This window comes from Podarcis filfolensis (assembly GCF_964270895.1).
Source record: "Podarcis filfolensis genome assembly, contig: HAP1_SCAFFOLD_40, whole genome shotgun sequence".
Taxonomy (NCBI): domain Eukaryota; kingdom Metazoa; phylum Chordata; class Lepidosauria; order Squamata; family Lacertidae; genus Podarcis; species Podarcis filfolensis.
The window spans coordinates 296,979-311,333 of record NW_028149504.1 but is presented as its reverse complement, the minus strand read 5'-3'; the positions used below and the strand labels follow the sequence as shown (position 1 = coordinate 311,333).

General features: G+C 42.3%; 1 protein-coding gene across 1 annotated transcript; it reads right to left on the bottom strand.

The window, feature by feature from the left end:
* Positions 1-2,867: 2,867 nt before the first annotated feature.
* On the bottom strand, positions 2,868-10,604 carry LOC310754973 (uncharacterized protein; the record flags this gene model as incomplete). Its single annotated transcript, XM_083631635.1, has 3 exons — positions 10,487-10,604; positions 8,939-10,456; positions 2,868-2,881 (listed from the first exon to the last, which is right to left on the bottom strand). The coding sequence occupies exons 2-3, from the start codon at positions 10,398-10,400 to the stop codon at positions 2,868-2,870; spliced, it is 1,476 nt and encodes a 491-aa protein (XP_083487761.1). The 5' UTR covers positions 10,401-10,456; positions 10,487-10,604.
* Positions 10,605-14,355: the final 3,751 nt, after the last annotated feature.

The following is a 14,355-nucleotide window of genomic DNA, read 5'->3' as shown; positions in this document are numbered from 1 at the left end:
TTAACCGGCTTAAAAAATTTTTTTGAAAAAATCCCTAAGCCCTGGGGTCACAATTTCATCAAAAATCTGACTTTCGGCAATTCACTCAAAAATGGTGCCAAACAGGTGAAAATGCTCCCCTGAAGGGTTTGGCGGTCGGTCGAAACAGATTTTTTTTTATCAAAAGACAAGAAATCAGCCATCGACAAGTTAACCGGCAGAAATTTTTTTTTGAAAAAATCCGTAAGCCCCGAGGTCACAATTTCATCAAAAATCTGACTTTCGGCAATTCACTCAAAAATGGTGCCAAACGGTTGCAAATGCTCCCCTGAAACGTTTGGATGTCGAAACAGAAGTGTTTTTATCACAGGACAAGAAATCAGCCCTCGACAACTTAACCGGCTTAAATTTTTTTTTGAAAAAATCTGTAAGCCCCGGGGTCACAATTTCATCAAAAATCTGACTTTCGACAATTCACTCAAAATTGGAGCTAAACGGTTGCAAATGCTCCCCTGAAAGGTTTGGCGGTCGAAACAGAAGGCTTTTCATCACAGGACAAGAAATCAGATATCGACAAGTTAACCGGCAGAAATTTTTTTTTGAAAAAATCCCTAAGCCCCGGGGTCACAATTTCATCAAAAATCGGACTTTCGGGAATTCACTCAAAAATGGTGCCAAACGGTTGCAAATGCTCCCCTGAAACGTTTGGATGTCGAAACAGAAGTCTTTTTATCACAGGACAAGAAATCAGCCCTCGACAACTTAACCGGCTTAAAAAATTTTTTTGAAAAAATCCCTAAGCCCCGGGGTCACAATTTCATCAAAAATCTGACTTTCGGCAATTCACTCAAAAATGGTGCCAAACAGGTGAAAATGCTCCCCTGAAGGGTTTGGCGGTCGGTCGAAACAGATTTTTTTTTATCAAAAGACAAGAAATCAGCCATCGACAAGTTAACCGGCAGAAATTTTTTTTTGAAAAAATCCGTAAGCCACGAGGTCACAATTTCATCAAAAATCTGACTTTCGGCAATTCACTCAAAAATGGTGCCAAACGGTTGCAAATGCTCCCCTGAAACGTTTGGATGTCGAAACAGAAGTCTTTTTATCACAGGACAAGAAATCAGCCATCGACAACTTAACCGGCAGAAATTTTTTTTTGAAAAAATCCGTAAGCCCCGGGGTCACAATTTCATAAAAAATCTAACTTTCGACAATTCACTCAAAAATGGAGCTAAACTGTTGCAAATGCTCCCCTGAAAGGTTTGGCGGTCAAAACAGAAGGCTTTTTATAACAGGACTAGAAATCAGCCCTCGACAACTTAACAGGCAGTTTTTTTTTTTTGAAAAAATCCGTAAGCCCCGGGGTCACAATTTCATCAAAAATCTGACTTTCGACAATTCACTCAAAAATGGAGCTAAATGGTTGCAAATGCTTCCCTGAAAGGTTTGGCGGTCGAAACAGAAGGCTTTTTATCACAGGACAGGAAATCAGCCCTCGACAACTTAACCGGGAGAAAAAGATTTTTTTGAAAAAATCGCTATGGCTCCCCTGAGAGGTTGTCCACCGCCTGTGCACCGTCCCTCAGACCATGTGGTGTCAGAAAAAAATGAACAAATGCCTATGCCCCAGAGTACCCCAGAGATGCATTTTTAATAAATGCACACATAAAGTAGGAGTAAAGTAGGTGTAAACTAGGAGTAAACTAGGAGTAAAGTAGGTGTAAACTAGGAGTAAACTAAGTGTAAAGTAGTAGTAGACTAGGTGTAAAGTAGGTGTAAACTATGAGTAAAGTAGGTGTAAAGTAGGTGTAAACTAGGAGTAAGCTAGTTGTAAAGTAGGAGTAAACTAGGTGTAAACTAGGAGTAAGGCAGGAGTAAACTAGACAATCACATGCAGCCCATTGTGTAAATAATGGTTGTAAAGCAGATACTTTGAGGGAACATCCATTCCTCCTCACCACTATGAGCTGAATAAAGAGCATGAAATCCACTCTCGACTCTGAGTATATTTCATTCTCAAACCCTCCAACACTTCTCTGATGAAAAAAGGGATGTCCTATTCAATAATAAATAAATAATAATAATAGTTTTATTATTTATACCCCACCCATCTGACTGGGTCGTGCCAGCCACGCTCAGCAGCTTGCAGGATAAAATAATATACAATAAAACATGAAACTTTTTTTTGACTATATGCCTACTATATGGAAGTTAACAACTGGACAACAGAACTGGATTGTACACACTCTAATGGTAGCTGAGAGGCTGATATTGATAAACTGGAAGAGTAAAGAGATGATCTCCTTTAATCGGTGGATTGATAATATGGTAACACTTGCAACCTGTGAACGGACTGCTTACAAACATAGACTGCTTGGATAAATACGACAGTATTTCGAATGAATTTATAGAAAATGTAGTTGACTAATTTATATTAGGGCACGGTCACAATTTCAGCAAAAATCTGACTTTTGCCAATTCACTCAAAAATGGTGCCAAACGGTTGCAAATGCTCCCATGAAAGGTTTGGCGGTTGAAACAGAAGGCATTTTATCACAGAACAAGAAATCAGCCTTCGACAGCTTAATCGGCGGAAGAAGATTTTTTTCAAGAAATCCCTAAACAATTACAACAAAAATCTGACTTTTGGCAATTCACTCAAAAATGGTGCCCAGCTGTTGCAAATGTTCGCCTGAGAGGTTTTTCAGTCAAAACAGAATGCTTTTTATCACAGGACAAGAAATCAGACCTCCACAACGTAGTCTGTAGAAAAAGTTTTTTTAAAAAAAATCCCTAAGCCGCGCGGTCACAATTTCATCAGAAATGCAAATGCTCCCCTGAAAGGTTTGGCGGTCGAAACAGAAGGGTTTTTATCACAGGACAGGAAATCAGCCCTCGACAACTAAATCCGTAGAAAAAGCTTTCATCAAAAATATGACTTTCGGTAATTCACTCAAAAATGGTGCCAAACGGTTGCCAATGGTCCCCTGAGAGGTTTGGCGGTCGAAACAGAAGGCTTTTTATCGCAGGACAGGAAAGCAGCCCTCAACAACTTCATCCGTAGAAAAAGATTTCATCAAAAATCTGACTTTTTGCAATTCACTCAAAAATGGTGCCAAACGGTTGCAAATGGTCCCCTGAGAGGTTTGGTGCTCGAAACAGAAGACTTTTTATCACAGGACAGGAAATCAGCCCTCGACAACTTAACCGGGATAAAAAGATTTTTTTGAAAAAATCGCTAATGCTCCCCTGAGATGTTTTCCACCGCCTGTGCACCGTCCCTCAGACCATGTGGCCAAACGATTGCAAATTCTCTCCCCTGAAATGTTTGGCGGTCGAAACAGAAGGCTTTTTATCACAGAACAAGAAATCAGCCCTCGACAGCTTAATCGGCGGAAGAAGATTTTTTTCAAGAAATCGCTAAGCCCCGGGGTCACAATTTCAGAAAAAATCTGACTTTCGGCAATTCACTCAAAAATGGTACCCAACGGTTGCAAATTCTCTCCCCTGAAAGCTTTGGTGGTCGAAACAGAAGGCTTTTTATCACAGGACAAGAAATCAGACCTCGACACCTAACCGGCGGAAGAAGATTTTTTTCAAGAAATCCCTAAGACCCGGGGTCACAATTTCAGAAAAAATCTGACTTTCGGCAATTCACTCAAAAATGGTACCCAACGGTTGCAAATTCTCTCCCCTGAAAGCTTTGGCGGTCGAAACAGAAGGCTTTTTATCACAGGACTAGAAATCAGACCTCAACAACGTAACCAGCGGAGAAATATTTTTTGGAAAAAATCCCTAAGCCCCGGGGGTCACAATTTCAGGAAAAAATCTGACTTTCGGCAATTCACTCAAAAGTCGTGCCCAACGGTTGCAAATGCTCCCATGAAAAGTTTGGCGGTTGAAACAGAAGGCATTTTATCACAGAAAAAGAAATCAGCCCTTGACAACTCAACCGGGATAATTTTTTTTTGTTTTTGAAAAATCGATAAGCCCCGGGGTCACAATTTCATCAAAAATCTGACTTTCGGCAATTCACTCAAAAATATTGCCAAACGGTTGCAAATGCTCACCTGAGAAGTTTGGCGGGGGAAACAGAAGCCTTTTTATCGCAGGACAGGAAATCAGCCCTCGACAACTTAACCGGGAGAAAAAGATTTTTTTGAAAAAATCGCTAATGCTCCCCTGAGAGATTGTCCACCGCCTGTGCACCGTCCCTCAGAACATGTGGTGTAAGAAAAAAATGAAAAAATTCCTATGCCCCAGAGTACCCCAGAGATGCATTTTAAATAAATGCACACATAAAGTAGGAGTAAACTAGGAGTAAACTAGGTGTAAACTAGGAGTAAAGTGGGTGTAAACTAGGAGTAAACTAGGTGTAAACTAGGAGTAAGGCAGGAGTAAATTAGCCAATCACATGCAGCCCATTGTGTAAATAATGTATATAAAGCAGATACTTTGAGGGAACATCCATTCCGCCTCACCACTATGAGCTGAATAAAGAGCATGAAATCCACTCTCGACTCTGAGTATATTTCATTCTCAAACCCTCCAACACTTCTCTGATGAAAAAAGGGATGTCCTATTCAATAATAAATAAATAATAATAATAGTTTTATTATTTATACCCCACCCATCTGACTGGGTCGTGCCAGCCACGCTCAGCAGCTTGCAGGATAAAATAATATACAATAAAACATGAAACTTTTTTTTAACTATATACCTACTATATGGAAGTTCTGGACAACAGAAATGGATTGTACACACTCTATTGGTAGCTGAGAGGCTGATATTGATAAACTGGAAGAGTAAAGAGATGATCTCCTTTAATCGGTGGATTGATAATATGGTAACACTTGCAACCTGTGAACAGACTGCTTACAAACATAGACTGCTTGGATAAATACGACAGTATTTCGAATGAATTTATAGAAAATGTAGTTGACTAATTTATATTAGGGCGCGGTCCCAATTTCATCAAAAATCTGACTTTTGGCAATTCACTCAAAAATGGTGCCAAACGGTTGCAAATGCTCCCATGAAAGATTTGGCGGTTCAAACAGAAGGCTTTTTATCACAGAAAAAGAAATCAGCCCTCGACAAGTTAACCGCTAGAAAAATTTTTTTTAAAAAAATCGCTAAGCCCCAGGGTCCCAATTTCATCAAAAATCTGACTTTTGGCAAATCACTAAAACATGGTGCCCAGCTGTTGCAAATGTTCGCCTGAGAGGTTTTTCAGTCAAAACAGAATGCTTTTTATCACAGGACAAGAAATCAGACCTCCACAACGTAGTCTGTAGAAAAAGTTTTTTTTAAAAAAATCCCTAAGCCGCGCGGTCACAATTTCATCAGAAATGCAAATGCTCCCCTGAAAGGTTTGGCGGTCGAAATGTAGCACCCTGCTTGTGGTTAACGCTTAGCTGGAATGAAATATTCAACACAGCAATAGAGAAATTAAAATAATAATTTATTTGTCAGACAAATAAATGTGAGGCACAGTGGTATATGGTTACCAAGCTCTGGCCTGCCCTCCTGCCATTATGGCCAGCACTTATATTCCCTCAGCTCAGCCCCCTTGCTCCTCCTTTGGCTGCCTCTGTCCAATCAGCCTGGTTAAAATTCCTATTGGCTGTTTGCTAGAACCAATCATAAAAGATACACCCATTTCCTATTACCTTTTATGGGAGACAAAGAGCTATATTTCCTTCTATTTATAATTGGCAAACAAATAGCCATTAATCTCTACAAGGCACCTTAATTACCAGATAACCTTTTGCCCTAGACTAGGCGCCTTAACTAACATTTCATCTTTTGCCCTATTGCCCTATTCACTCCAAAACAGATGGTGGCTAATTTTATCTGAACAGATCTTTTTGTTCACCTTCCCACACATTATCAATGAAAGATCTCCTTCTTTGGAGGTCATTAAGCAGAGGCTTGACAACCATATGTCAGGAGTGCTCCGATGGCGTCTCTCTGTCTGGCAGGGGTCCGGACCCAATGGCCCTCGTGGTCTATTCCAACTTCTTCTATGATTCTATAATTTCTTACTTTCTAAATCCTTTGCATAATTACATTTAAGCCAATATTTCATACATAACATATATAGATTTTTAGAAGCAAAGATCTTGTCTAAGTAAAAAAAGAACTTAGTAAAAGCTAAGTTCTATAAGTTCTCTAAATTCTCTGAAGCTTCAAAGCAGCTTCAGAGAGAGAGGCCTCTTCCCTAGCCAGCTGCTGTTTGTATTAGCTCTTGCCCTTTTAACCTTAGGAAGATGTGGCTCAAGTTTAATGGGAGGCACAATAATTAATTGTTTTTGCAACCTTGATTGTATTCTATCATTTGTATGGTCAGTGTGACCTTTTGCTCCCAGCCTGTTTTATGACCGCAATAAACCAAAGGGGCCTCTGACAAAGACCTTGCCTGCTGGTGTCCTGTCTCGAAAGGAAACATTTGTGAATTTAAGCTCATTTTTTTTTGGAATACAGGAACCTGATCAAAATATAAGCCTTGATAAAAATGCAGGCTATGATCAGATGCCTCATTCCCCCCTTTCAAGCTCAAGGACCTTCATCCCAAGTGTCCTTGATAGCTTGACCTTCATCATATTCCTGAGGTAAAGCTCTGTATAGGGCCATGATATGAGGTAGAGTTTCATTTGAAATCATCTTTCTAATTGTACTTCTAAAACCTGAAATGATACATGGCACCATACACAAAACCATTACTACTACCGTCAAGAAAAACAAGGAAGACAATAGTATCCCTTTGAGTCCTGCAACATTTGGTAACCAGTTGGTGAGCCATCCCATATCCCATCCTTCCCATGTTTGTACTGGGACATGTGCTATATTCTCCATCTTTGTGGCCAACACACGGATTGCCTCACCATTATCAGAAATGTTAAAGCAACAGGCATTCCCTGTCAAGTTCAAGACTCCACATAGGCCTCCCTGCCTGGCAAGTACATAATCCATTCCCATTTTCAGCTGCAAAATGGCGGCTCTACTTTCATCCAACTGTTGTGCAATAAGTCTCAAACTCTGGGCCGTTGCATTGGTTACAAGTTCCACTACTGCTTGCAATCGAATTATTCTGTTTAGATTATAAATAGGATCCCGAGCCCCTTGTATGAGCTCATCAGGATTCCAGGAAGCAGCTTCATAATAGGCTATAATGCGCTCTGGTGGCCAATCATCAGTATCGCTCCAACTTTGGGTACTTCCTCCTGCTATATGAGAAATATCAGCGTTTCTTCGTGTACGCTTGGCCGAACTAGTGGGCATAATCCACATTGGTGGTAATACCCATCCCAGGAAACAAGTCCCACTCCATTTGGAAGGGAGTTTCTTGTATGCCCATTCTCCACATATCCACCACAACCATCGGGTCTGAGGTTTTTGGTACGTGGAGTGCATAAGGCGAAATATCAAAAGGGGCATAGAGCTCACAGTGCAGTATGTTAGATTGCCTTTTTCTGTCATAGTTATGTTCCACACCATTTTCCATGCATGAATAAAAGGAGGTGCACAGGGCAAGGTATTCCGAGTTCGATAGGTAGTACCGTTTGCCCAGGTTTGACTATTCTTAATATAATCCCAAGTATAGTGGCAATGAGAAGAGCCTATCATGGTAGAATCAGCTGCCTCTGATGATTTATGTACACAGAATTCCCCTTGCACAGGTATAACTCGTATTGGTTTAGTTGAGTTCCATCCGGGGAAATTCTGTACTTCTGTTTGGTGTGGCATTTCGCTTACCATACCAATGGCATTTAATGGTATTGGTAATAAGGGCATACCTCCCTCTGAATCATCTGGCCCAAGAGAGCAAACAAGGCAATTGGTCCTATTTGTAACATTGGCTACCATCTCAGCTAAGCCTACCCACATATTGTGGTTTTGACTGAATCCATATTTAGCAAATTTGCTCAAATTCAAGGACCCTTCCCCTTCCCAAGGGATCAGGATTAATAATAAAATCATGTTGATGTCTAGTATATGCATTCCTTCCACAAAAGATTACCTTATTGTGATAACAAAAAAATATTAGTCCCAATATAATTCCTCCAGTGACAGAAATGGGGAACCACCAAGACCAAAACATATATCCCAAGGATCCCCAATGAGTAATATCTCTGATAATTGTTCCACAGGGGGGGGGGAGTCAATCAATTGTATAAGAGAATCTTCCCGTTCACAATCGCTGGTTCAGACGCTCCTCAAGCTTCAGGCGTGCGCAGGTCAGCCAGCTTCCAGGTTGTGGCTGCAGCAGGCCGGTCGTCTAATGTTGCCCGTGACCTAGCCCGTTCCCCGTAGGGCTAGATACAGGGGTTTTTGGAGAGAGTCGGTTTTAAAGGATTAGAGGGGTCACCTTTGCACGTCCAACTGCCTTCGGACTTCTTCAAACGGGAGTGATGAATCCAGGGGGTCACCTCAGCTACCTTCACCGCTGTTGGAGTAGAGAGCAAGACGGTGTAAGGTCCACGCCACTTAGGTGCAAGTGGATCGCGTTTCCACTCTTTCACCCATAGCTATCGCCAGCCTGGAACTGATGAATCGGCTCGGCAATGCTGCACGGCATGCGCTGAGGGCCCACCTGTTAAGAGAAACAAAAACACGGGAGAGAGACTGCACTTGTCCCTGTGTCACATAGTCTCCTATTTGTTTGAGGTCAGCTGGAATATCCTGAACAAAGGAGGGCGGCCTCCCATACAGGAGCTCAAAAGGTGACAACTTAAGTCTTTTTGTGGGTGCGCCCCGAACACGAAACAGTGTTATGGGTAACACATCACTGCTGTGGCCAGCATCACCATATTTTCCTTATGACACTTCTTCTTCTCTTGTTTCTCAGCCTCATCCCTATTCCGATAAACTCGACGTGCAATGGCCATAATTTGGCTCATCAGCATCCTTTCCCATCCTTCTGATTTCTGAATTTTCTTGCGAATGTCAGAAGCACACTGGGCCACAAATGTAGCAGTAATCATTCTGCTGTTTTCAGGGGCTTCAGGGTCAAAAGGAGTCCATATACGATAGGCTTCCTGCAGCCTCTCTAAAAAGTCTCCCGGACTCTCATTTGGTTTCTGTTCTACTTCTGAGACTTTAGACATATTAGTGGGCTTCTGGCATGCCCTGCGGATACCTTGCACAAGCGTCTGGCGGTAGGTGGTAAGCCTGGCCAGGTGAATTGCATTGTTTGGATCCCAATTAGGATCTTCCAAAGGAAAGTTATCCTGGAGATGACGGTCAATATTAAAAATATTTCCCACTCTGGCCTGCTCACGCAAATATATCTGTGCCTTTTCAATTATGTCTCTTCTTTCCTCAGTGGTGAACAGAGTATTCAGGAGTTGGCGGCAATCTGTCCAAGTAGGACTATGAGTATTTACTATTGAAGTCACCAAGTCCATCATAGCCTGAGGTTTTTCTGCGAAAGATGGGGTGTGTGTTTTCCAATTCATCAGATCCGTAGTTGTGAATGGAATGTACTGGAGGGTCGAAGTTCGAGGTGGCCGTGGTCCGGGTTGCCCGTTAACCAGCACAGGCTCCTCAAGTGCATCAAATACTCTTCTAAGAGGGGCTACTACGTGACCTTCCTCTTCGCTTTGCTCTAGGGGCCTCAAATCATAGGGGATGGTATCTGTCCCAAGGCGTTCTTTTAGCAGCTTTATACGCCTGGCTGTATTGCTTGCTGACCGATCAAGGTCTTCCTGTAACTTCTGTAATAGTTCTCTAGGATTTGGATGTACAGGGGTTTGGAGTGGGCAATTGGTTGTTCCACTAAAGGAGACTGTAGATGGAGTTCTACTGGGACTCACAGGTGGAATAACCACTTCTGCTTGGGCTTTATTATAGGACTCCAAGGCCTCCTGAAGATATTTATCATAATCTATCAAGGAATCAAGTTCTGTGACTCCACCCCCATTATTCGTTCCACTTTCTTGCCTTGGGGTTACAACTGGTGGAGTATTTGGATTAGGCTCCCTTCGGTGTGGAGCATAGGGTGGAGGTGGAAGCACCTCTTCCTCTGGTCCCTCAAAAATGGGTTTGAGTTTATTTGGCAAGATTCCTTTCCTAGCTTCGGCTTTTACAGCCAATAATTTGCATCGTTGGACTTTGCATTCCCTTATCCATGGAGGATTTTTATTTAATGTGCTCAGCCAAGAATCTATATATGAAAATTGTTCTGGGCACCCTCCCGTTTCTTTGGCGATGTTAGTCCAAAGTTTGCTTACTAAATTTATATCAAAAGTTCCCTGAGATGGCCATTCAGTATTTTGTTTCGGCCACTCTAATTCACATAACGTTCTCAAGCGCTCTGGCGTCATTTTGACTCCATATGCCCCTGAGAAGGCTTTCTTAAAATTATTTAACATACATTCAAGAGGTGTATTTTCCCCCTTTGAACCCCCAACTCCCATTGTATGGCCCTGTGAAGTATCCACTCAGTCACTCACACACTCGCTTCGTGGGGTTCCTTGCCCAGTGAAGTCGCCTTACTGGGAACCGAAGTACTACCCACTCCACACTCAGGTCAGCTACAGATTGTACTTTCTCACACATACAATGCGCTGGATACTTCACCACACTCTACTTCCCAACCTTTCCCTTTTCCTCCACCAGACCACCGTCTGATGTACCCAACCACCTAGCGTACTCAGTTTCCCCCTTACTGAGACGCAGAAGTTTGATCAAGACTTCTCTTCCTCCCAATTAATTGGAGGGCCAAAACCCCTTTGTGCACTTACCCTTAGCGGATCCCTCTTTATTTCTCTGGTTCCCCCCGGTCCGTCGCCGTCGGTGAGCAGGGTATCAGACAGACGAGACTTCTGCGTTCCCCTGGAAAAATGTTCCAGTGCGCGCTGGGTAAGCAGTTAGTGGTCCTCCCTCTTGTACCCTGCCCAGTAAGGCGAAGGGGCTGCGTTCCAGCAGACCACTTATCCGAGTCACAGAGGCACCATAAAATGTAGCACCCTGCTTGTGGTTAACGCTTAGCTGGAATGAAATATTCAACGCAGCAATAGAGAAATTAAAATAATAATTTATTTGTCAGACAAATAAATGTGAGGCACAGTGGTATATGGTTACCAAGCTCTGGCCTGCCCTCCTGCCATTATGGCCAGCACTTATATTCCCTCAGCTCAGCCCCCTTGCTCCTCCTTTGGCTGCCTCTGTCCAATCAGCCTGGTTAAAATTCCTATTGGCTGTTTGCTAGAACCAATCATAAAAGATACACCCATTTCCTATTACCTTTTATGGGAGACAAAGAGCTATATTTCCTTCTATTTATAATTGGCAAACAAATAGCCATTAATCTCTACAAGGCACCTTAATTACCAGATAACCTTTTGCCCTAGACTAGGCGCCTTAACTAACATTTCATCTTTTGCCCTATTGCCCTATTCACTCCAAAACAGATGGTGGCTAATTTTATCTGAACAGACCTTTTTGTTCACCTTCCCACACATTATCAATGAAAGATCTCCTTCTTTGGAGGTCATTAAGCAGAGGCTTGACAACCATATGTCAGGAGTGCTCCGATGGCGTCTCTCTGTCTGGCAGGGGTCCGGACCCAATGGCCCTCGTGGTCTATTCCAACTTCTTCTATGATTCTATAATTTCTTACTTTCTAAATCCTTTGCATAATTACATTTAAGCCAATATTTCATACATAACATATATAGATTTTTAGAAGCAAAGATCTTGTCTAAGTAAAAAAAGAACTTAGTAAAAGCTAAGTTCTATAAGTTCTCTAAATTCTCTGAAGCTTCAAAGCAGCTTCAGAGAGAGAGGCCTCTTCCCTAGCCAGCTGCTGTTTGTATTAGCTCTTGCCCTTTTAACCTTAGGAAGATGTGGCTCAAGTTTAATGGGAGGCACAATAATTAATTGTTTTTGCAACCTTGATTGTATTCTATCATTTGTATGGTCAGTGTGACCTTTTGCTCCCAGCCTGTTTTATGACCGCAATAAACCAAAGGGGCCTCTGACAAAGACCTTGCCTGCTGGTGTCCTGTCTCGAAAGGAAACATTTGTGAATTTAAGCTCATTTTTTTTGGAATACAGGAATCTGATCAAAATATAAGCCTTGATAAAAATGCAGGCTATGATCAGATGCCTCAGAAACAGAAGAAAAAGATTTCATCAAAAATCTGACTTTTTGCAATTCACTCAAAAATGGTGCCAAACGGTTGCAAATGGTCCCCTGAGAGGTTTGGTGGTCGAAACAGAAGACTTTTTATCACAGGACAGGAAATCAGCCCTCGACAACTTAACCGGGATAAAAAGATTTTTTTGAAAAAATCGCTAATGCTCCCCTGAGATGTTTTCCACCGCCTGTGCACTGTCCCTCAGACCATGTGGCCAAACGGTTGCAAATTCTCTCCCCTGAAAGGTTTGGCGGTCGATACAGAAGGCTTTTTATCACACAACAAGAAATCAGCCCTCGACAGCTTAATCGGCGGAAGAAGATTTTTTTCAAGAAATCCCTAAATCCCGGGGTCACAATTTCAGAAAAAATGGTGCCAAACGGTTGCAAATGGTCCCCTGAGAGGTTTGGTGGTCGAAACAGAAGACTTTTTATCACAGGACAGGAAATCAGCCCTCGACAACTTAACTGGGATAAAAAGATTTTTTTGAAAAAATCGCTAATGCTCCCCTGCGATGTTTTCCACCGCCTGTGCACCGTCCCTCAGACCATGTGGCCAAACGGTTGCAAATTCTCTCCCCTGAAAGGTTTGGCGGTCGAAACAGAAGGCTTTTTATCACAGAACAAGAAATCAGCCCTCGACAGCTTAATCGGCGGAAGAAGATTTTTTTCAAGAAATCCCTAAATCCCGGGGTCACAATTTCAAAAAAATCTGACTTTCGGCAATTCACTCAAAAATGGTACCCAACGGTTGCAAATTCTCTCCCCTGAAAGCTTTGGCGGTCGAAACAGAAGGCTTTTTATCACAGGACTAGAAATCAGACCTCGACACCTAACCGGCGAAAGAAGATTTTTTTCAAGAAATCCCTAAGACCCGGGGTCACAATTTCAGAAAATATCTGACTTTTTGCAATTCACTCAAAAATGGTGCCCAACGGTTGCAAATGCTCCCCTGAAAGGTTTGGCGGTCGAAACAGAAGGCTTTTTATACAGGACAAGAAATTAGACCTCAACAACTTAATCGGCGGAAGAAGATTTTTTTCAAGAAATCCCTAAACCCCGGGGTCACAATTTCAGAAAAAATCTGACTTTCAGCAATTCACTCAAAAATGGTACCCAACGGTTGCAAATTCTCTCCCCTGAAAGCTTTGGCGGTCGAAACAGAAGGCTTTTTATACATGACAAGAAATTAGACCTCAAGAACTTAACCGGCGGAAGAAGGTTTTTTTCAAGAAATCCCTAAACCCAGGGTCACAATTTCAGAAAAAACCTGACTTTCGGCTATTCACTCAGAAATGGTGCCCAACCGTTGCAAATGCTCCCATGAAAGGTTTGGCGGTCGAAACAGAAGGCTTTTTATCACAGGACAAGAAATCAGTCCTCGACAACTTGATCGGCGGAAGAAGATTTTTTTCAAGAAATCCCTAAACCCAGGGTCACAATTTCAGAAAAAATCTGACTTTTGGCAATTCACTCAAAAATGGTGCCCAACGGTTGCAAATGGTCCCCTGAGAGGTTTGGCGGTCGAAACAGAAGGCTTTTTATCACAGGACAGGAAATCAGCCCTCGACAACTTCATCCATAGAAAAAGATTTCATCAAAAATCTGACTTTTGGCAATTCACTCAAAAATGGTGCCAAACGGTTGCAAATGGTCCCCTGAGAGGTTTGGCGGTCGAAACAGAAGGCTTTTTATCACAGGACAGGAAATCAGCCCTTGACAACTTCATCCGTAGAAAAAGATTTCATCAAAAATCTGACTTTCGGCAATTCACTCCAAAATGGTGCCAAACGGTTGCAAATGGTCCCCTGAGAGGTTTGGCGGTCGAAACAGAAGGCTTTTTATCGCAGGACAGGAAAGCAGCCCTCGACAACTTCATCCGTAGAAAAAGATTTCATCAAAAATCTGACTTTCGGCAATTCACTCAAAACTGGTGCCAAACGGTTGCAAATGGTCCCCTGAGAGGTTTGGTGGTCGAAACAGAAGACTTTTTATCACAGGACAGGAAATCAGCCCTCGACAACTTAACCGGGAGAAAAAGATTTTTTTGAAAAAATCGCTAATGCTCCCCTGAGATGTTGTCCACCGCCTGTGCAACGTCCCTCAGACCATGTGGTGTAAGAAAAAAATGAACAAATTCCTATGCCCCACAAGTAACCCAGAGATGCATTTTAAATAAATGCACACATAAAGTAGGAATAAACTAGGAGTAAACTAGGAGTAAACTAGGT